This window comes from Cupressus sempervirens, chromosome 3 (genome assembly GCF_028749045.1).
Source record: "Cupressus sempervirens isolate cs-2001-9-10 chromosome 3, ASM2874904v1, whole genome shotgun sequence".
Taxonomy (NCBI): domain Eukaryota; kingdom Viridiplantae; phylum Streptophyta; class Pinopsida; order Cupressales; family Cupressaceae; genus Cupressus; species Cupressus sempervirens.
In genome coordinates, this window is record NC_143120.1 from 356,939,469 (window position 1) to 356,964,547 (window position 25,079).

The 25,079-nt window shown below is 35.1% G+C and overlaps 1 protein-coding gene across 1 annotated transcript; it reads right to left on the reverse strand.

The window, feature by feature from the left end:
• Positions 1–12,178: 12,178 nt before the first annotated feature.
• LOC149566473 (uncharacterized) lies at positions 12,179–24,678 on the reverse strand. Its single transcript, XM_089817410.1, has 3 exons — positions 24,245–24,678; positions 14,735–15,065; positions 12,179–14,634 (listed from the first exon to the last, which is right to left on the reverse strand). Exons 2-3 carry the CDS (start codon positions 15,003–15,005, stop codon positions 13,925–13,927), a joined length of 981 nt encoding a protein of 326 aa, XP_089673536.1. The 5' UTR covers positions 15,006–15,065; positions 24,245–24,678; the 3' UTR covers positions 12,179–13,924.
• Between the last annotated feature and the right edge of the window lie 401 nt (positions 24,679–25,079).

A 25,079-nucleotide genomic window follows, 5' to 3' on the forward strand; every position in this document is an offset into this window, starting at 1 on the left:
TAGTTAATCAAATTAGATCATATGGTGATGATTTGACAGATCAAAAAGTTGTTAAAAAGATACTTCCTTGTTTGCCTAGAAAATTTGATGCCATTTTTGTTTCCATTGAAGAATCTAAAGATTTGACAATACTATCTATTGATGAATTGATGGGCTCACTTTTATCTCATGAATCAAGAATGAACAGAAATAACAATTCTTCTTTGGAGAATGCATTTAGATCGCAGGTATCTTTTGGCAGAGGAAGAGAAAGATCAAATTACAGAGGAAGAGGAAGAGGTAGAAGCATAGATGAACGTGGAAGTCCAAATCAAGAAGAGAGAACAAATCAATCCATTTAGAGTTCTAATAGAGGACGTGGTAGAAGTTCATTCCAACACCCATCATCAAGGTTTGACAAATCTCGAATTTAGTGTCATTATTGTAAGAGATTTGGTCATATTGCAAGTGAATGTAGAAAGAAACAAGAGAATATTGAAAAGAATGGTGCTAATTACTCAGATGTATCTGATAATAATTGAGGAAGTTTATTTATAACTTGTAATGTTGCTCAAGAAAGCTCTAGTGATATATGGTTCCTAGATAGTGGACGTAGTAACCATATGACTAGAAATAAAGATTTGTTTGCTAGCTTGGATGATTCTGTAAAATCTGAAGTAAAGCTAGGAAATGATAGTAAAGTCTTTGTAATGGGAAAAGGTGTTATAAATGTCTTGACAAAAAATGGAGGAAAAAGATATATTCCTGATGTGTATTTTGTGCCTGGATTAAAACACAATCTCATGAGTGTTGGTCAACTAGTACAAAAGGGTTACAAAGTTTCTTTTGATAATGATGTTTGCACAATCTTGGATAGAAATACTAGTGGCAGGTTAATTGCAAGGGTCAACATGACACAAAATCGAATGTTCCCCCTCCAGATTCATTGCATTCAAGGAGGAAAAGAAGCTAGTTTCAAGATAGTATACTCAGATTAGTTGTGGCTATGGCATTTGAGGTATGGTCATCTTCATTTTGATGCTTTGAGTTTATTACAAAAGAAGAATATGGTGAAAGGATTGCCTCAAATATTGAAACCACCAAGTTCATGTGAAAGTTGTATTTTGGCAAAGAAACTTAGAGAAAGCTTTCCGGTAGGAGGTTCATATAGAGCAAGAGCACCATTGGAATTAGTTCACACTGATATATGTGGACCTATGCAAACTCCATCTTTAGGAGCAAGTATATATTTCCTAACATTTATTGATGATTTTAGTAGGAAGATTTGGATATACTTTCAAGTGAAGCTTTTGAAAAATTCAAGGAGTTCAAAAATTTGGTTGAAAAACAAAGTGGTCACTACATCAAGGTATTGCGATTTGATAGAGGTGGTGAATTCAGTTCTAATGATTTTCTAGAATTTTTCAGATTTCATGGAATTAAGAAGCAATTTACCACAAGGTACACACCACAACAAAATGGTGTAGCAGAAAGGAAGAACAGAACCATAATGGAAATGGCAAGGAGTATGTTGAAGGCCAAAAATCTATCCAATGAGTTTTGGGCAGAAGCAGTAGCATGTGCTATATACATTTTGAACAGGAGTCCTACAAAGAGTGTTAAGAACACAATTCCACAAGAAGCGTGGAATGGTAAGAAACATACAGTATCCCATTTTAGAGTTTTTGGCTGTGTTGCTTATTCATTAGTTCCATCTAAATTGAGAAAGAAATTGGATGATAAAAGTGAAAAATGCATCTTTACTGGTTATAGTGAAGAATCAAAGACTTATAGATTGTATAATCCTGTTTCAAAGAAATTGATCATTAGCAGGGATGTTAAATTTGAAGAAGAAGATTCATGGCATGAAAATGATAACAAAAAAGTCACAAGAGGACCACCAATATTACAAGGTGATGATAAATTAAAGGAACAAGGGACTCAATCAACACCCAATACTCCACCAAGTAACTTTGTGCAAGGTGCCTCACCTCCAAGTTCAAATGTAAGTGATAAATCTAATTCAACATTCTCAACACTAGGTTACAAAGGTAAGAAGACAAGAAGCTTAAAAGAAATATATGATCAAGAAGAAGAGAATGTAGATATTTACTCAAATTTTGCTTTATTTTCTTGTGATCCATTGTATTTTGATGAAGCAATTAAAGAAGATAAATGGATCAAGGCAATGGACGAAGAAATTGACTCTATTAAAAGAAATAACACATGGGAATTAATGAATTTACCTAAAGGAAAAGAATGTATAGGAGTCAAATGGGTTTACAAAACTAAATTTGATGAAAAAGGTGAAATTGTTAAGCACAAGGCAAGACTAGTTGCTAAAGGTTTTTCACAACAATATGGAGTTGATTATAATGAAACATTTGCTCCAGTTGCCAAACTTGACATAGTTCAAACTATTCTAGCAATAGCAGCACAAAATGATTGGAAAGTGTATCAAATGGATGTAAAATCAGCTTTTTTGAATGGTTTTCTTGATGAAGAGGTATATATTAAACAACCACCTGGTTATGAGGTTAGAGGGCATGAAAATAAGGTATATAAACTAAACAAGGCACTTTATGGTTTGAAACAAGCTTCTAGGGCTTGGTATAAGAGGATTGATTCATACATGATAAGTAATCAATTCAATAGAAGTAACAATGAGCCCATGTTATATGTTAAGACTAATAAGGAAGGTCATATTTTGATTGTATGCTTGTATGTTGATGACTTGATATTCACTGGAAATCTATCAGTAGACATGTTCAAGTTAGAAATGATGAAAGAATTTGAAATGACAGATTTGGGGTTGATGAGATATTTCTTAGGTATTGAAGTTATTCAATGTGACAAAGGTATCTTCATTTGTCAATCCAAGTATATAAAGGATGTTTTAAAGAGATTTAAAATGATGAATTGCAATCCAATGTCAACTCCAGTTGCAACAGGAACAAAACTTAGCAAGGTAGAAAAGGGCTCAAATGTTGATCCAACTATGTTTAAAAGACTTGTTGGAAGTTTAATGTATATGACAGCTACAAGGCCCGACATCATGTATAGTGTCAGTCTGATCTCAAGGTTCATGGAATCACCACAAAATTCTCATTGGCAAGTTGGAAAAAGGATATTGAGATATATTGCAGGAATAATGGGATATGGAATCCTATATTCCAAAGCTAACAATTTTGGTTTAATTGGTTATACTGACAGTGATTTTGCAAGTAGCATTGATGACAAGAAGAGCACTTCTGGATATATCTTTCACCTTGGATCAGGAGCTGTATCATGGGCATCAAAGAAGCAACCTATAGTGACAATCTCATCAGCTGAAGCAGAATATGTAGCTGCCACTTCCACAGCATGTCAAGCAATATGGATGCATCAAATTTTGCTTGATCTTCACCATCATCAGGAGGAACCAACGCCAATTCTTTGTGATAACAAATCAGCAATAGCATTATCTAAAAATCATGTATTTCATAAGAGGAGCAAACATATTGATACAAGGTATCACTTCATTAGAGAATTGGTTAATAATAGAGAAATCTACCTTGAGTTCTGCAAATCTGAAGATCAATTGGCAGATATTTTCACTAAGGCATTACCAAAGAATAACTTTGAATATCTGCGAGAGAAATTGGGTATTACTAATGCAAAATTTGTTAATGACAAAAATTAAGGGGGAGTGTTGACAGTAGTTGGCAGTATTAATTTTCGCAATTAAAAGTAGACAACTAGCCCAACTCAACCGTCCACAATCAAAGAACACTCCAACACCATCCATATTAAATAAGAAACAACTTAGCCGTCCAGCCCACCGTCCAGCCCACGAAATAACAATTTTAAAATGTTCTATGTGGATTCTAGAGTATTCTCAGATCTCTATAAATAGAGATCTTATGTAATGCATTTGTGCAAGGCAGTAAGGCAATAAAATCAGTGTTATTTCTGTGTATTTGTCTTTCTCTTTGCCTTCAAAAATTCCATTTGAATTTACCTACAATATAATAGATTCTTGACAGCTGTCAAGGTCATCTACAAAAAGAATAATTCTAGGATTGACACTAGCATAGGATGTAGATATCAACATGGCTTTTGCGGCTTCCATTGTATCTCGAAAGAATTTGGGATATAAGAATGATAGCCTGCAACATTCAGTAATGAAGTACAAAACATAGCTACTTGTAGTGCAGAGAAAATAAGTCCTTTAACCAATCTCTTCCTTGAGAAAGTTGATGTCAAAAATTACTCTTTTCTGATATCCCAAATTTTTTGAATGGTCGGCTAATTTAATGTAATTCATCAGCTGAGTGCTCACTGGCTTTGTGAGAAATAAATCACAACTTCAAAAACCTTCGCTCAGCACTAACTATCGTCGAGTGCCAATTTTCTCGGCACCTTAAGGAGCCGAGTGGTAGTTTGCTCGGCATGTGAAGGTGCTAAGTGATAGGCAGTAGTTGCTAAGTTAGCTCAGCACAAAAAGAAGAAGCCGAGTAAGCTTGGCACACAAAGGAAAATTCCTGGCAACAATGGATGCCGAGTGAGCTCGGCTCAAACTAAAAAATTATAGCTTAAAGAAATTTCAATGTGAATGTTTCCACCATTAAAACTAAAGAGCCAAAGCTTGAAGTTTCTTAACAAAATTCTCAAATGTAATGAACAGAAGAAGAATGATGGATTCAAGTATGCCTACTTGCTTTCTATTCAACTTTGATTAAATCATTACAAAATTTGGGAGCATTCAGCTTCAACTAGAAAATCCTAAAATAACCCTAAAACTTTAAACAACTTCAAACTTTAAACTTGCAAACTTACAGCTCTAATGGCTGCATACAATAACACCTAGAGCAATTACTACTTCTCAGGTTGAAACCAATAAACTACAAACTTATAGAATGATAGGAAGAAACACGTACAACTGTAGGCACAACAATGATTCCTTCTGTCTCTGCAATGACTAATCTGCTGATCAACTCCTTTTCTTCTTTCTTTGCTCTGCAACTCTCTGATTTGCTCTTCTTCTAACTTCCTCTGTTGGTCAAATGGAATAGGACATTTCTTTTTGTCATGCTTCCAAAAAATATTTTCCCTTGTTTTCAAATTTCAAAACTCACCCACCGCAGTTATTGTTTCTATCTATTCTAGAGTCCATCAGGTGGTAGGTGGGTGTTTGGCTCTAGGGACAAATGGCCACTGCATTGAATTCCAACACTCTCCCTTTTTCCTGAGCTAAACAAAACAAGGATCACTGCTGATCTAAATCAACTACACCAAGACACTCTCTTAAGTGTACAAAAGTTCCAATGCCTAATGGCTTTGTGAAAATGTCTGCTAGTTATTGCTTAGACCTGCAAAATTTCATCTTGATATCTTCATTCTCCACCAACTCTCTAATGAAGTCATATCTGATTTCTATGTGTTTGCTTCTCCTATGGAAGACTGGATTCTTCGACAATGCAATTGATGAAATGTTGTCACAATAAATTGTGCTTCCATTCTCTTGCCTTTCATTCAAATTTTTCAAGATCCTCTTTAGCCAAATTTCTTTACATGGTATTGCATTTCCTGCTATGTATTCAGCCTCTACTGTAGATTGAGCAACAATAGGTTGCTTCTTAGATGCCCATGAAATTGCACCTAATCCCATATAAAACATGTATCTGGAAGTGTTATTCCTGTCATCTATACTTCCAACCCAATGACTATCAGTGTAACCAACCAACTTGAATTCATTTGATACAGTATAAAAAATTTCAAATCCCTTGGTACCTTTCACATATCTTAGGATCCTTTTTTCCGCTTGCCAATGGGAGTCCTTTGGTGTTTCTATAAATCTGGAAATCAAACTTACTACATGCATTAGGTCTGGCCAAGTTTCAGTCAAATACATTAAACTTCCAAGCATACTCTTGTATAGTGTTGGATCTACTCTCTTGCTAGAGTCTTCCTTGCTCAACGTCGTACCTACTACTATTGGTGTGGGGGTTGCCTTACTGTTCTACAGTTTGAATCTCTCCAAGATCTACCCTGCATATTTTTCTTGAGAGATGAAGATGCCATTATGCATTTGTTTTACTTCTATTCGTAGAAGGTACTTTGATAAACCAAGGTTTGTCATCTCAAATTTATTTTTCATGGTCTCTTTGAACTTACCAATCAGAGCCTTGTCATTACTAGTAAAAATTAAATCATCTACATACAAGACAACAATCAACACATTTCCATTGGCTGCTTTGATGTAGAGAGTTGGCTCACCATTTCTTTTGCTAAAGCCATTGCTCATCAAATATGAGTCAATCCTACTGTACCATGCCCTTGGAGCTTGCTTAAGCGCATAAAGAGATCTCTTCAATCTATATACTTTGTGTTCTTCACCTGTAACTTCATAACCAGGTGGCTCCTCCACATATACTTCTTCCTTCAATACACCATTTAGGAAGGCGAACTTCACATCCATTTGATATACCTTCCATTTCTATTGAGCTACAATTGCTATGACAGCATGTACAGTTTCCATTCTTGCTATCGGGGCATATGTTTCATCATAATCTCTGCCATACTGTTGTTTGTAGCCCTTGACTACCAGCCTTGCCTTATGCCTATCAATCTTGCCTTCAGCATTGCATTTGATCTTGTAGATCTATTTCACTCCAATCACTTGCTTGTTGGGAGGCAATTCAGTTAGCTCCCATGTCTCATTCCTTTCTATAGCATCTATCTCCTCATCCATGGCCTTACACCATTTCTTCTCCTTAACAACTTCTTCAAAATATATTGGATCACAATGAGAAAATAATACAAAATTAACACTCTCATCATAATCTTCATACCTTTCATCTTGGTATATCTCCCTAAGACTCTTGGTCTTTCTTGCTAACAAGGAGGAGAGTGTGGGATCAGAATCTTCACTGCTACTGCTTTGCCGACCAGCTTGATCTTCACTATTACTCGGCACTGACACTCGGTCATGCCTAGAGCAGCTTGACAATGACTGAGGCTGCTTGCCTTTTCTTCTATTTGTTCTTTCTTCTTTTTGTTCATCAGTATCCTCTTCACTCATAATTGGTACTTTACTTGAGGTGCTCAGTGATTCATTAGTCGGTCCATACCATGACTGATTTTTAAGAAATTCTACATCTCTTGAGATAATCATCTTGTTGCTCAATGGGTCATACAGTCTGTATGCCTTTGATTCTGAGTTGTACCCTATGAAGATGCACTTCACACCTTTGTCATCCAATTTTTTCCTTTTCTCTTTAGGCACATGTGCATATGCATCACATCCAAACACCCTTAGGTGTTCAACTGTCCATCTTCCTCGTGACCATGCTTCCATTGGAATTCTATCATAGACTACCTTTCTAGGACACTTATTAATTAGGTAAACTATTGTTGCCACAACCTCTCCCCAAAATTCAGTTGGGAGACCTTTCTCTTTCATCATGCTTCTTGCCATTTCAACAATGGTCCTGTTCTTTCTTTCAGCCACTCCATTTTGCTGTGGTGTATAGCTAGCTGTGAGCTCTTTCTTTATACCATGTTTCCTGCAAAAATTTACAAAAAAATTGGAGGTATACTCTCCTCCTCTATCTGATCTTAGGATCTTGATATAGTGTCCACATTCTCTTTCAGCCTGGGCTTTGAACTCAAGAAACTTATCAAATGCTTCAGATTTAGATTTCAAAAAATAAACCCATGTCTTACAATTGAAATCATCAATAAATGTCATGAAATAAGTACTCCCCCCAATGGAAGTAATTTGCATAGGACCGACTAGGTCAGTATGCACTAACTCTAATGGATATCTAGCCCTCCTAAAAAATTTAGAATTAAAGGAAAGCCTATGTTGCTTACCCAAAATACAAGCCTCGCACTTGTCACATGAATTTCCTATTTGTGGCAAACCTTCTACCATTTTTTTATTTGACAACAAACTTAAACCAATATAGCCAAGATGACCATACCTTAGGTGCCATAGCAGTGAAGGGTTTTCAATCACACTCCTTAGAGCTAATTATGTGGGAGGTGCAACACCAACTTGAGATGAGAAATATGTCTCTATCCTCAAAGGAAACATTCTGTTCTTTGTCATTTGAACTGCTGCAAGTAAGTTCTTGCTCCCATCCTTTACATGAATGACACACGTGTCATTCTCCATCAACACTTTGTATCCATTTTGAATGAGCTGACCAATGCTCATCAAATTGTGCTTCATACCAAGGGGCAAAATATACATTTTGTATTTTCTTCTTCTCACCTTGCTTGGTACAGACCATAATAGATCCTTTGCCCACTACTGGTAGGGTTCCATTGTTACCCATTTTAATCTCAGATTTGAAACTCTTGTCAATAAATGAAAACAAGGTTTCATTACCACTCATGTGGTTTCTACATTCACTATCGAGCTACGAAATCTCAAGGCTTCCTTCTTCACATTACACATGATGAAGGCAGTGACATTGTTTCCACTTTCCATGTTCACATTAACCACATTTTCTTATCCTAACTAATCATTTTGCTTCTTCCAACATTCACTTACATAATGCCCATACTTATGACAGTAGTAGCATTCTACATTACTCCTATTTGAGTTGTAGTTTTTCTTACTTCCTCTTAAAGTATTTTGTGAGCTACTTGCTCCATCTACTCTTCCTGAACTTTCTGCTGCAGCATTTCTTTGTCCTCCATCACCTCGACCTCTGCCTCTGGAGTTTCTACCTGAGCCATTTCTTCCTCTCCCCCTTCCTCTTGGATTTGACTAAGCCTTGAATGCTTGCTCTTGGGAAGAAGAAGATGTATTTCTATTGATCCTATGCTCATGGGTTTGAAGAATACCCATCAACTCATCCATTGTCAAAATAGTGAGGTCTTTTGCCTCTTCTATGGTCATGACCAAATTGTCATATTTATGAAGTAAACTCCTCAATATCTTTTTCACTATCTTCTACTCTTGATAGTCTTCTCCATTTGACTTCAGTTGGTTAATCATGTTGGAGGTCCTTGCATTGAAATCTGCAATTGATTCATTTACCTTCATCAGAAGGTTCTCAAACTCCCTCCTTATATTATGTAGCTTTATTGTACGGACTTTATCAATCCCCTCGAATTTTATCTCAACGATATCCCATGCTTCCTTTCTCCTTGACTCTTTCAAATGAGTCTTTTGATTATTGGTAAAAGCAGCATACTGAGCTGGGTCTATCACATCTTTGAACCTATTAACTACAAACTCCCATAAATCATTTGCAACCATTAATATTTTCATCTTCTTTGCCCATGTATCATAATTTTGTCCATTGAGTGGTGGTGGTTGTTGCCATATCTTTCCTGCATCTCCTGCCATGTTAAATATCTTAGAAAAATTGCCTTAACTCACTGTGGATGTGAGGCCTCAAAGCTCTAATACCATGTGAGAAATAAATCACAACTTCAAAAACCTTTGCTTGGCACTAACTATTGCTGAGTGCCAGTTTGCTTGGCACCTGCTGCCTGTCACTCGACACCTTCATGTGTCGAGAAAACTACCACTCGGCTCCTTAAGGTGCCGAGCAAATTGACACTTGGCAATAGTTAGTGCTGAGCAAAGGTTTTTGAAGTTGTGATTTATTTCTCATAGGCTTTGCAATGCTCATCACTGACTTCAACAATGTCCAAACCATGACGACTATGGTTGCAGGTAAAGATGCATATTTGAGCTGTATAACTGCCTTGGCATTGTAACTATCCAATAGTATCCATACAATCCAAGTAAACATGCTAGCCAAGAAAATCGCAAGGAGGCAAGGGAAGAGAAGTTCAATCCATATAATTTGCTTTTACTTTCTCCAAGTGTTTCTAAGGCATGTGCTCAACCATTGGGGCTCTGTCATTATTCCTTCCATTTCCTTGGTGATTTGAACCACCAATCCTACCAAAGCTTCCGATTCATTCTGATACATCCATGCATGGTACTAGATTGTTAGCACACCAGGCACACCTCTTTCTCATAGAGAATCAACTCTTGCATAAGGCTATTGACCTTCTTTACTGAACTGGTGATGAAAATTACAGCACAACACAACAAAGAAACCAAACAAGAGAGAAAGCCATAGAGAGGAAAAGCCATGGAGAAACCCAAAAAATGGGCTCTGCTGAACACATGCCCAGTCTATTATATTTATAGAGAAATACATATTAAATGCCATTTACACTGTAGGAGGAGTTAGCTGGAATATTAATGAAAGGTGGTTGGGATGGACGGTGGAAGATCTATGGTCTGTGTTGGGTGGCTGGTTTGTGCCAGCCATACCTAAGATAATTAATTTACATATCTAACAATTGGGAGTGAGAGACGTGCAACAAACTGAAATTTGAGTACTATGTTTTGGGCAAAAGAGAACAATAAAACATCATGATTAAGTTGTAATATGCTTACTATGTCACTTGTGTCCATGGCCACAAGAGATTTGAAAATAGAATGATATTTACGGTCACAGTTGTGCAAAAAGTTAAAAAGAGAGTCCTGTTGGTAAACAAAACTGAGTATGTTGGAACATCGATAGAGAGAAAGAAAAAGATCATAATTAACTCGTCATAAAACATACATTTTCTTGTGATTCTGCACTTTTGTTGGCTGTGCCAACCCCTTCTGCTTTTGCATTTTTGTGCGCTGTGCTAATTCCTTGTGCACTGTGTTTTTGAAACTTTTCTCTGATACTTCCTATCCACTTCTGGAACTATACTATCATCATTGAAAAAATGTTCCTATTAAAGTTTGACTCGTTCTTTATGAAATCAACCCAATTCTGGACATCTTTGTATTTCTTTTTGCCCTTTCCTGATAATTTTACAACATGAGCTCCTGGAAAACTTGATTCGAGAAACAATTTTGGAGTTGGCAATAATGATGATTGAGCGGCTGTCTTGAGTAAATTGATCTCAGTCTGAATCAAAATAGAGGCGAAAGGGAATATGAGAATTCTGTACAAGGAAAAGTAAAACAACATGAAAAAACAAGTTAAACTAATGTTACCTGCAACATCAAACTAGATTTTCCCTTGCCCCAGCTACCAGATATACCAACGGCAATAGGGGGTTCTAAATAAGGGTTCAACAATAATGCAGCAAGACTACGCGCAAAATCATCTCTTCCTATAATATAAAAACGTGAATATAGCTTTTTAAAATTAATATTTAGTTAAAAGAAGTGGAGAGTGTTCTGATATCGTTCTCAGAATTCAACTGTGTAGTTAATAGTATTATTTTACCGAGCTTGTCTGCTACTGTCGGTTGATCATTTCCTTGCTCTAAAATAGCATGAATTTCTTCGAGAACTGAGAAAAATCACATTGGAATTTTTTAGTAGTTAGCAGTTCTGAAGAGTCCAAAAACTAATCCTGTTTGTAAATCAAAGAGACGAGAAGCTAAAGAAAGTTATAGTGAACAAAATAAACCTCTTACCACATACAAAAATTTGCAATAATAAACAATCGAGACTTGCACAAATTGATGTTTATGTGTTTTACTCTGAGAGTACTGTTGCATGGTAATATATTTTTTGGCTTGCTTAATATAGCACAAGTGAAAGAATAGACCTTGGAGGAAATCTTGCGTAGATTAGAGCTTTCGCAGATACGATGTTGGAAACTAAAAACTGTTTAAAAGAGTGGACTCTACACATGACAGTAAGGGCATGCAGCACGGTGGATCTCTCGTATCAGTTATCAACAATATCTCTAACGTCTCTTAAAAGCTGGTTTCAAAAACAAATTACCTTTCCCAACATTGGATTTCTCTTCTGATTTCAACCCATTTTTCCAACTTTGGTCTTCAATGCCTGCAATTTGACCACCTCTAGCAAGTAGCTCTTTTGTCATATCAGTATCACCAATACAAGCTGTTATTTTCAACAAATTTTTCCTGTGGACACTGCGATCTGTGTTTCCACTAAGTTGTTTCTTTTGATCTAAAAGAAAAGCTTTCAGAGGATCAAAGTCGTTTAGAATTTGATCAGGAGTGCCTAGCCCTGCAGCCAATGCCCATAAGAAGAGGAATTTTCTATCATTGGATTCACTGTAAGGAAGCAAGGGTGCGCAGAATCACTTCCTACGCTAATCTTTGAGAGGACAATTATGCAAATCAAAGTAACTATTGCAAAGATCTCAAGAAATGCATAATAACATAATCAAAATAACAAAGAACACACAACACAGTGATTACCGTGGGAAAACCCTTCTGGGAGAAAAACCCCACCCTTCAAAACTCGCACAATGTATTATCAAACCAAGATGATTACAATACTCTTGCAATGCAAGTTCTTACAGGAGTGCATCACCACAACTCGAACTTGGAGAGACTCTTTCTAGCACCAGTCTTGCAAACTAAACTCAATTACCCAAACACCTCCCCAAGCCCTCATTTTATAGTGATTTTACAACCTGGAAACCACTTATGGTTTTATAAAACCATGAGCAAAACTACCATGCCACATGTTACCCATTTTTGACATTTACATTTCCAATATGGAAAAACAACCAGGTTAAAAATAGTAATCCCGTCCACAATTTTGTCTCTTAGTCTAGACACCCATAAAAGTCACAAAATGAGTCTAGACACCCATAAAAGTCACAAAATGAGTCATCAAGGCTCTACAAATAGCCTACCTATATTCTACTAAGGACAAGACTCATTTAACAACTCACTAACCACTTTCCAATGCATAAACAAGTGGAAAACTCCCACAAACTAATTCTGAAATTTTCCAAGAAAAGATTGCAAGGTTGAGACACATGTTTCTCACATTCACATTCCTCAAGAGTAGCTTAGCCAGTTCTGTCCTATCATTTCCAGATTTCGCTTGGACCACGTAATGCATAGCCGTTCTTCCGTCGCAATCACGCTCAAGAAGGGGCTGTGCTCCCCAGTGAAGCAGAACTTTCATGGTATGCAAGTGTCCTCCTCCTGCAGCTTTGTAAAGTGCCGTTTGCCCCAGGTAATCAGCTCGCCTTACATATGTCTTTTCATGTTTGGACATAGAAAGGAGGGTATCTACTTGATGTATTTTGCCTTCTAAAGCAGCCACGTGCAAAGGTGTTTGCCCTGTGGAATCTATCAAATTCCCAAAATAGATGCCCGCTTTCTCCATCTCTTCTACGAAGGCACGAAGTGGATTAACATAATCGAGCTCTCCTTGAAGTAGATAGTAGAGAGGGACACGATCATAAATATCCTTTTTAACTACCAGATCTTTCAACGGTGAAAAAGGAACTCCATACCATACATTTCCATTCAAAGCCGCAAAATGTAAAGCTGTCTTACCCTCCCTATCAACCATTTCCTTCAGAGCTTTTGCATCTTTGCATTCACCGAGTATTATTTGTATTGTACTTATTGCTGAATATAAATCTCGACACATAGCAGCGTAGTGCAAAGCTGTTTTGCCCCCTCGTCAACAACTAGCGGATTGACTCCCGACACTAACAGTTTTCGCACGATATCTGCGCTAACTTGAAATGCAAATTCATTCAGAAGCTTGACACCATCCACTTTATCAAAGTAGGACTCGGTTATTTCCTTCGAAATTGGCAATGGCTTCGTTACTAATTTGATATGTTTTAGAGCAACCGCTACATCCAAAGGGCTTTGCCCATCACTGTTTCTAAAACTAAACATCTCGATTCCTTTTCTATCGAAATACTCAGAGACGAACTTCCCAATCAGGACCGTGCTGAAGAAGCAATTCACAGACACGTGCTCTCCCTTGCGAAGATGCCAAGTGGAGAGCTGTCATTCCTTCCTCATCTGCTGTATTGACCAATCGTCTTTTTGCTTGGATTTCAAGCTGGTCGAGACAAATTTTCACCATATCTACTACTTTATCCTCGCTGACATCAGCGTGAAGAGCGGTATGCAGAATTGTCCGTGTTTCAGTGATCTGAAAGCGAGCGCCGCAGTCTAACACTTTCTACATCATAATAACATCCCCACATGTTGCGGCCAGGTAAAAAACGCTTTCAATTACATTGTAATTTAACTCTCGGTGTCTAGAGCTCATCACACCGAAATAGTAGTAGATAAAAGAAACAGAGAGAATGAAACTCCGTTCGCTTGCGCTCACTTGTGGGCTCTGGACATTTAGCCATCTACTCAACAATTCACGAAAAATGTAATATCCCGACGAGCTAATCACTACGGACGAGACTTGCTGCCACACGTAACTTACAGTCCGAATGTTGTGATCTTCAAGAAAACATGCAGTTTCGGCAGATGCTGCTCCTATAGACCCTAGAAAGCTGCGACCCAAGAGCTTCTTCAGTTCACCACTGAATTTGTCCCAACAGGATTTCCCAATCTTATAACACGTGTCTCCAGCTGAACGTGGATCAAGGTTTTGAGAGCCGTCCTCCTCGCTGAAGGGGTCGTCCCAAAGCTGTCTAGCGAGATCATTTAGCATCCAGTTCAAGCTTTTCATTTCATCAACATCTGAGGCATTCCGAATCGGTATCCTGCCATTTCTGACGTCTGCTAAGTTCATGCTTTCTGTAGTTTTTGACAAAGAGTTAAGAAGCCAGTACAGTACCTCCAGGTTCCAATCTTCTGCAGACAATTGCAAGGCCACAAGCTTCGATTCAAAGCTGAGAGTAACATCCTCATAGAGACACTTTACCGAATCGCCTGAATCCATTCCCACAATTTTGTTAAGACAAACAAAAACTGTTTCAACTCTCATTTAAGCTTTATTTGACAAAAATAGTGCCAAGCGAAAACAATATACCAGAGGAGGAGCTTCCTTGCGCGAAAGCAAGAGTTATAAGCATGTAGCCCATACAATCCTTATATTCGTTTTCAATTGCATTTTCAAAATGAGCACCACCTTTACAACCGTCAAGAAGACGAGCTCTATCCCAATACCCAAAAAGGCCCCTAATGCTCTCCTCATTAGCTTTTGCTTCTTCAAAAGTAGCCAAACGCCATCCCGCAGGAGTTGTAGAACTCCTCTCCGCCTTGTCAAAAGTGATGGTTATTTCCTTGCTAGTAATCTCCATGCCTTTACCTTCAGTCCTTAAACCCTAAAATGGGATTCAAGGCTACGTAACACTTCACTCCTGCAGATTACGCAATATTTTAATCAAAACTCTATTATAATAATGTAATCTCGAAGCTCTGTTTTGTCCAGCTGGTCGGGCAAAAAGTCTTATTGGAGTTGAATAATACAATTAAATTTAAGATTTACCAGCTGGCTTAAAGTGCTATATTGTATACGTAAATTGAAGGAATAGCTGGACGACTTTTTTAAAGAAGTAAAACTATAATTAAATCTCGCCCTTCTAATATTTAATTAAAGCTTATATGATTACAGTTTTTTAAAAAGGTCTACGGTGTTTTAGAAAGATAAATTTATTTATTCAACAAACTAGAGTTAATACAAAGCAAAGGTCCCATGCTTACTAAAGGATAAATATCCAGTTAAAAAAAAAATTTGTCCAAGGAACTCTATAATAGCTGAAGGGATGACATTTTTTGTATTCCATATTTAACTTTCTCAAATTTTAGAATAATCTAGGGGCTCAAGTCTCTAATCATCAACATTCCACTTATATAAAATTTGTGACATTCGTTCCACTTATCTAACTTTTGTGATGTCTACTTAGCCAAATAAAGTGCTACTCAATTGCAATTTCAACACAAATTTAAAATTTACTTAACCATAAAATCACTAAGGCCAAGCACCAGTTGACTCCATCCAACCTCTGTTTGATCAATATACCAATCACAATATGTGAATCCAATTCCCAAATTATCTTTTCCGAATGAAACCATCATTTTTCCATAGCATAAATAATAGAAAAGGCCTCAATAGATGTCTGTCTAGCACTGTCAATAAAATTAATGTTAACATTTCCTTAAGTATTGTTTACGCCTATATCTAAGGGGTGTTTCTACAATTGTTTTATCTATGAGTAATATTCCTAAGTAATATGAGCCTATTTTCATTGAGCCAACACTTTCAAATTACAATTATCATATTTCCTTAAAGAAAGTAGATTGCTTTATTAACATGAAGGAGAAGGACCATGGCCAACATCACATGAGAGAGATGATAAAGATCAAGATTATTTTTTCTTAACAAAATATTCTTGAAAATAATCACAATTCTTCACATTTGGAATAATTTAATAAAATTTGTGAAAAAAAATACAATCTCATCAATTATTTTTCCAATCTTGATTATACATCATAATGTGTGACTACAAAAATAAAGTATCAAAAATAGTATGTGGTGTCATTCTATCTACTAATTCACATTACTATATTTACTATTGGAGGGGAAAAAAGTCTATTAAAGTGAACTTATTATAAAAGTGATTCTGAAGTAGATATTTTTTCCTTCACATGTTTCAAATTTATATTTAGAAAGTGACACCAATGATTGTATTTATGTTGTGTATAGAGTAATGCAAAAATAAATTAAAAATATTAGATAAGTTGACTTGATATATTTTACTTCAAGAAGAGTTCAAATTATTTCAAAAAAATTGAAATACAAACGCATCTTATGCAAAGGATTTACATCACAAGTTATTACATAAAATAAAAGTTTGACAAGTTCAACACAAGAAACAATGGTGTATAATTTGTTCCATTAACAACATCACACAAATTTAACTATAGAGGCATAGATGTTGAACCAATCTAATTTAAAATATATATAATGCTATCTATGTGAGACCCATATGAGCATAAATCGAGGATATATTCATTATCCTCCTTTATCTTACTTCATCTTATTAAGTTGAAGAGGATTTTCATCTTACCTCCTATCAATTGGAGTGGGATACTTGTTAGTCCTCCAATACCACATGGGATTGGGGGAGATTGGACCTTATGACCTCATGCTTTATAAAAAGAAGCTCTCACCAATCAAGCTAAGCCCCTAGCCAAATTGCACCTAATCATTTATAGTAAAGACACAAATTTGCAAGCTCTCATTAAGCTTCTCTTTCTTATGTCATCATGTTATTATAAAAATTCATTAATGCAAATAATCTATAGGTACTAATCAAACATCTCTTTCTTGTATACTTTATTTTAGAGTCTACAACTTGTATGATTAAATTGTTCCATCACAAATACCTAGTTCATGTTTAAATTTTTGCACATTAGAATAAAAAATTATTAGTAAACTAATAAACTTATTGTGGATGTTTGTCAATTTCAATCTAGCCCAATGATTGTCCTTCGTCGTCTACTACATGCACACATTGAATAATACACCTCTTTAAGTGTTACTCGATAGATTTCTTGTGACTACATATCTTGTCAAAGATCCTTTCTATTTAGATTTTTTATGGTTTTATGCTTTCTATCATTCCTATCAATTTGCCATATTCTCTTTAAGATAGTTTACTTATTTATTTAATGACTTCTCATTTTGTCATGACCTTATGATTGGTTTGATTTTTAAACTTTTATTTTCTTTCTCCCTTGCTACAATGGAATGATCTTTCTTTATTGTTATTACAATGAAATATTAACAACTCCTCTTATCAAGCACTATGAGAGGACTTTAGTAGAAAAACGCATTAAGGTGTACACCCCATATAAATCTCTAACTAGATGGGTAGGTATAAATATAGAAACCACTAAACAGAATCAACATTCTTAACATTGGAGGAATTTCTTTAAGGCATCTTTTAAAATAAAGAAGAGAGATATGTCTAAGCATTAAACAACCTTTGGTATAGAGGTTCAAATGGTTTGTACCTAGATTATTTCTTTAGAGAAGAGACACTCTTTCAAACCTCCTTTTTATTTGTGTTTATGAACTAAAGACACGCCCAATTTCTTTGATGATGCTATAAAATATCTCTTTAAAGAAGAGACACTCTTTCAAGCCTCTTTTTTGTTTGTATTTATGAACTAAAGACACTCACAATTTATTTGATAATACTGTTAAAATATTTAAAACTCATAGTCTACTAAAAAGAAGAAAAGCAAAACAAATTCTTCATACCATATAATATATATTTAAATTTATCTTCTTAAATAACTTAAATTTAAATTTTAAAATTTTAAAAATAATAATTTGAACAAATTACAATTGAATCTCCTTCATATACAACTTCTATTCTGAATGGGCACTCATTTCTGAATAAACTAATCCTCTAGCTGTAAAATAAAAGGTTGATAAAAACCATACGTAGAAAGGAAAATTGACATAGCAAATGAGTAAAATTTATTAACGATCCTTCATAATAATAAAAAATCAATCTTATCGAACTTGGTGTGGCTTTATAGAAACTTAAGGTAATTAAGGTCCTTATGTGGAGAAGTTTATGAAAGGGGTTACTATTTCTAGCAAACATGGTAATATAATGAGCCCAAATCCAAAATACCAGGAAAAGAAAATTGGCCCGCTAAATGTGAAAATTCAACACTTGCCTCATATGATGTTCTTGTCACGAAGGAATGTTTTTGTGTCTTACCCAAGTGGCTAGAAAGAGATCTCTACTAAGACCATAGAGAGGCCTTCAATTTAAACTCCAAATCTCCTTTCTTAAGATTGTGTTGTACACACTAGTAGAAAAATAAGGTGTGAGATATATCAAAAGTTAAAGGTTTTTAATTCAGTGAAAATGTAGTAATTCTTTTTCAATTTTTTTTTTCTATTTTGCATTACAAAACATGGAGATCATAAGGAACAACTATTGAAAATATTAGGAAAATCGGTGGTCTTTTCAATTTTTTGACTTTTGGTCAAAATTGTATTTTGTTTGATGATAGCCGCATACTAAAAATAGAACTGAATGGTTAAACAATGTTGGATACAATTGTTCAATTGTGTATTGTCTTTGATGTCACACAAATGTCATATCAGTCATTAGATAGTGTCTACCGAGCTCAGTTGATCAACAAGGCAAAGAACAGTGTCTACAGAGCTCAAATGGTTAGTAAGACAAAGAATAGTGTCTATCGAGCTCAGAAGGTTAGTAAAAGAAAACTTGCAGTATCTATTGAGTAAACAGTTGTTACCAAGCTTTCAAGGTAATCAAAGAAATTTAGTTTTTACCGAGTTCACTTCGTCATCAAAGGAAATGTGGCAGAAGTAGTTCTTACCGAGCTTTCATGAAGGAATTTAGTTCTTACCGAGTAAACTCGACAGTCAAAGGATTTTACAGATATTGCAATGTTAACTGAGTCAAGAAGGTTAACTCAGGAAATTTTTGGCAGTAGTGTTTACCGAGCAGGGTCAGCCAGTAAAGAATTTCATTGTTTTATGAAATAATGTTTATTTGTTTAGAGTAATATTTGTAGCCAACTTATGTATGGTTTATTGGTAAATATAACATGTGAATGAGCCGACTTGACAATCTAAATGGTATAATTAAGAGGTCAAGTTGCGAATTCTAAGAGTGTGTGAGATGCAAGTATAGAATTAATGTGAAATGAGAACTAATTATTGTGGAAGCAAATTTGAAGGATGATCAGAGTTCATTGAGGAACAACAAAGCCATATTTGATCAAGGAGGATCTAATGATGCAAAATAGAGACTTGTAGTCAGCAAATTCAGTTGCATCTTGTTCAGGTTAATTCATTGTTGCTTTCTAACAATTGTAGCTGTGATTTCAAATCTCTTAACAGAGTTGGCTTAACAACCATTTTGTAAATCCTCTAACAAGGTGACAGTTCAGTTGAATTGTTCTAAAGTCCTCTAGCAAGGCCACTCCTAAAAGGGTGATTAAATCCTCTAACAGAGTCACACCTAACAGTGTGTATTGTAACATTTAACAAGGTTGGCTCCTAACAGGGCTCACTTTAGAAGAGTGAAAAATTGGTAGCTAGTTACTTGGTGGTTTTTCCCATATTGGGTTTCCACGTTAAATCTAGTGCCTCTTGTGTTCATTTTATTTAACTTTTGTATGCATATTAATAACTATGAATGCTAGATGATCAGTAACTAGTTAATCTATAGAGTTACAGTATTTCTGCATTGTTTACCGAGTATCAGCAGTAAATAAGTATTAAAGACATCTAAGGGATCTGTGGATTTGTTTTGTGGTAATTGATTCACCCCCCCTCTTAGTTACTCCATCTATAATTCCAAATAAACAATGCATACCTTGTGATAGATTTAATCTAAGAGCTTGTATGATTTATGATAAACTATGAAGTAAATAGGGGAGAGGAACCATTAGTCATGAGGGCTAACTTCATCAACATGTAGCTACTACATGGGATATCATAATCTTACCTTTATTTTTTTTAGAAATGTAAAATGAACATTGAACTACCTACAACTAAGGTTTGAGGGTATGACTCATCACACAACTTATTAAAATAGTGCACCTAGTGAAATATGTCTAAAAATGACTTTTTAAACATTCGACCAAAGCTTAATCTTAAAATCTCTAATAATTGATTTTTTTATCATTTGTTGTTAATTGAATATTGTACAATCATATGAAATGTAACATATATGCAACATAAATGGACCAAATAGTTATTATTAATGATAAATATTTGTTATAAATAACTTTTATATTAAACACAAAAGGATAAATACTTCAACACAAAAGAATTATTTGTTGTTATAATAATAACACATTATTATATAAAATACAACCTATATCCAAACACAAAGGGACCATTAGTTGAACAGTAATTTTTTTTGACAATCTCACACATTCAATGAGAAAATACAAGGCATTTATTAGTATTTGCCATTTATATTTGTAATTAGACATATTAATGATATGATTTACTCTATGCATATACATTGCTACCCCAATAGTTCTACACATAAAAATAGTATTAGTACACTAAGATATCAATGTTTATTTAAGTGAGCTTCTTATTTTATTAAGTGAACATATTATGTTTTGAGTGTCACACATATATTAGATAGCTATGATATTTTGTTTGAGATAAAAGGTTATTTATTTCACTCATTAGTGAATTTATTTATTTATTTTTCTATAACATTTATAAGTTTTCATGTGTTCAAGTATTGGTATTTTTTTGATCAACATTTAGATTTTTTCAGATATACAAATAGATCAATTAATTACAATATATAGTAAAAATATGTTGGAAGATTGGATAATATGTTCATGATAGACTCATCCACTATTGGACCCTGCTCAACTATTGACTCCTCTCCCCTATAGAAATAATTACCAAGTCACTTCCCCTATTTATTTACAAAATATATAATACAAATGACCCTATCTATTTACAAAATATATAGTACAAATCAATAGATGTATAACTATTGAAACCTATTGTTTAAACCCTTTTCACCTAAATTTTTCCATGTCTTTGAACATTTTTTCCTTGGGTGGTGATTTCAGTTTCCATCATGATGACACACATGCCAATAGCCCTTACGAAACATATCTTAGAGGAATATCATATTGTACATGCTGCTTATAGTTGTTCCTTATAGACTAGTAACTTGCCTTTAACTAAAGAATGGGACAAGCTAATCTCCATCAAAAAACTATCTAAGACAAAACAAAGTCAAACTTTTTTTTTTCTAGATTCACAAAAAAGTAGTGATTTTTTTCCAATTTTTTTGTTGTTTTCAACTAGAAACTATGTAGATCATGAAGATCAAATGCTGAAATTTTCAAAAAAATCTATGATGTTTTCAATCTTTTGAAAATTGGTCAATCGTACAGTTTTGATGTAGGATAGCCACGTCCCTAAAGAATGTTAGGAATTTTGAAAAGATTGAAACTAGTAATAGTTGTTCAAAGTCCTTAAAAAGTCCCCTCTTTAATTATCACTTTTATAAAGCTTTAAAAATATACAATGGAGAACAATTTGAAAGGGCACTTTTGGACTATTGTGCACTCCATTGCTTGTAAGAAAGAGATCTATAAACATAAAACACCTGAACCTTAACTTTAAGCCTTTCAAACAACTAATGTTCACCTTAAAAATTACTACTCTGTCTCTTCCCCTATGCATATGCATTGGTGTCTTGAAAGTTCAACTCAAAAGCTTGTGCGCTTGAAGCTCACAGTGTGCATTAACAATAAAAATGGGTTTTAACTTAATGTAAAATGTAACCTTCGCAGTGAGTTTTTAAAAAATGTGAATGAAAAGAAATCCCAATAATCAAGATCTAAATTCCATTTTAATCACAGACATTTTTAAAAGAAACTAAATTTTGTTTTAAAGGACCAAGTGACCTTGCACAGCTAAGATATCAGTTCTTTAATTATCACTTTTATAAACATTTAAAAAAATATAATGGAGAACATTTTGAAAGGGCACTTATGGACTACTATACACTCCATTGCTTGTAAGAAATAGATCTATAAATATGAAACACTTGAACCTTCACTTTGAGCTTTTCAATCAACTAATGTTCATCTTAAAAATTACTACTCTATCTCTTCCCCTATACATATGCGTTGGTGTCTTGAAGGTTGAGTCAAAAGCTTGTTTGCTTGAAGCTCACAATGTGCATTAACAATTAAAAATGAGTTTTAACTTAATGTAAAATGTAAGTTTCATGTTGAGTGAAAAAAAAAATTGTGAATGAAAGAAATCCCAATAATCGAGATCTGAATTCCAGTTTAACCACAAACATTTTAAAAAGAAACTAAACTCAATTTTAAAAGGCCAAGTGACCTTGCATAGTTAAAATATAAGTCAACTTATGGCCCTTGGCTAAATAGCCAAACATATGCACCAAATTTGATAGTTTTTGGAATTTATTAATTAATTTGAAAGTCATAGAATAGTATAATTTTCTTGTGACTTTAAAATTAATTAATTAATTCTAAGAACTGTCATATTCATTGATGGACATTGCCCAATTTCTGCACTATTAATTATTAATCAATACTAGGAAAAAAATAGGTTAACCAAGAATCATTAAAGTATATTGAAGGGGCTTTCTAATGAATGGTTCATAAGGCACAACACTTGGTGAAGGTTTTGCAAATGGGGTTGCAAGCTTTGGGTTTAACCATGGAGGAAACTCTGTAGTTAAGCGCGCTCAAGTTGGAGTAGTACTAGGATGGGTGACCTCCTAGGAAGTCCCAGTGCTTCACCCCTGTGAGCATCACCTAGATCCAATGAGTGCTAAGTGTTCCATTTATTCTCATGAGAGATGGATTAATGTTGAATCACTACTCATGAAACATGGATCAATGAGCTTGACACAAAATCACACAGTTAAATCCTGATAGCAATATCATAATTTGATTTGCTATGGAAATTATCTCTTACTTATCAATTGATGAGCTTAAGGGGCTTTCTAATGAATGGTTCATAAGGCACAACACTTGGTGAAAGTTTTGCAAATGGGGTTGCAAGCTTTTGGTTTAACCATGGAGCAAACTCCTTAGTTAAGTGCGCTTAGGTTGGAGTAGTACTGAGATGAGTGACCTCCTAGGAAGTCCCGGTGCTTCACCCTTGTGAGCATCACCTAGATCCAATGAGTGCTAAGTGCTCCATTTATTCTCATGAGAGATGGATTCATGTTGAATCACTAGTCATGAAACATGGGTCAATGAGTTTGACTCAAAATCACATAGTTAAATCCTAATAGCAATATCACAATTTGACTTGCTGTAGAAATTATCTCCTACTTAACAGTCAGATAATAATTATTCACAGTAGGTACCCATATATTTTCTAGAATTCCTGCAAATGTAGTCGTGATCTTTTTCTACCTGGTGTAACGAGAGAGTCCAAAATAAAACCAAATTTTACCCAAACAGCATCTAAATTCCCATGGATGAGATGCTTACAAAGTAAGATGAATAATTAGATGTACGTTCAATTTGTAAGCCCAGGTCAGAAGAGCAAATATATTTTAACTTGACGTAACATAGAGTTGTCAAGTTATTGCGTAGAAAGGCTGCAAAATCCATCTGAAGGAATCGACATTGGATAAGTTAAGCAACCATAAGTTAAATCTATATAGCTCGATTAAGCACAGTTCGCTTTAGAAGCAGGAAGTGATAAATATTCTAATACTGCAAAGCAATGCGAAATATTTATTATATCTGATAAAGTATCTGGCCAGAAAATGTTAAAGGGAAATTTAATCATCCTTGTCATTTAGTACAACACTTCTATGTGGCCACTTGGAATTTGTGTTCACCTCTCAACAGTAAACAAAAACCCTAACATCCTTACATTTACTGGAGACCCAGAGTTTGCACAGGAGGATAATTCCTCCGTGGTAATAGAGAATCAAAAAGAAAAACCCTATAATAACATAGCACAAGAAAACGAACAGGAGTTTGATTTGAGACTTACCTGGAAATTCTCATGTCCATTGTGCATTCACACCCGTGGTGAAGAGGTGTGGCATAACATTCATTGAGCTTTACCGCTGAGAGTCGGGACGAGTTCTCTGAATTCTATTTAGGAAGCTAAATAAATTATCCTCAATACTGCAGCTTGATCGCCACAGAAAAACCGCCCAGAATAGACAATCACCACATTGTTCCACCTGCCTGCCATTGATACTGCAACTAACTATAGTTTGCAGCCTAGTTTTCTATAAATTGAATAGACCGGACCTGTGGTTTGCAGATCTCTTTTATGGGTTGCTCCTTTGTGCCTTGTTTTCAACTCTATTTACCGTCACAGGCACCCACAGAGCTTTGGTTGAATTTTAGTGGCTCATTTATTTGAGGACGGTATGCTTCAGGCGCTTTGGCAGTGGAAGATTTTCGTTTGGCACCAATGAATAATTGTCAAAACCTTAAGTTGCTTAGGTAGTGGAATTTACAGAGGTAAAAATCAATTTCGCTAAGAAAAGATGGTTTGGGTAAAGAAGTTTTGATGGCTTAAAACAATCTCTGGCATTGCCAAAGGCTACTGTCCTTTTGAGAAGGCGTGAGACAAATTTGCAGCTGGAACCTATTACCACACATAGCCTATCCGCTGTACAATAGTTTCTCCCAGGGAAGCTTTTTTTCCTCCATACAAGACAACTTTCCAGTCTCTGTCGTCTCAATGTTCATGGCCTAAACTTAAAATAATCTCACTTCGTAGACAGCTAGTCCACATAAAATATCTTTTATCTCTTAGGAAATATTATACAATGTTTTAACATCCACTTAGAGCTAGAAGACGAAGTTGCATG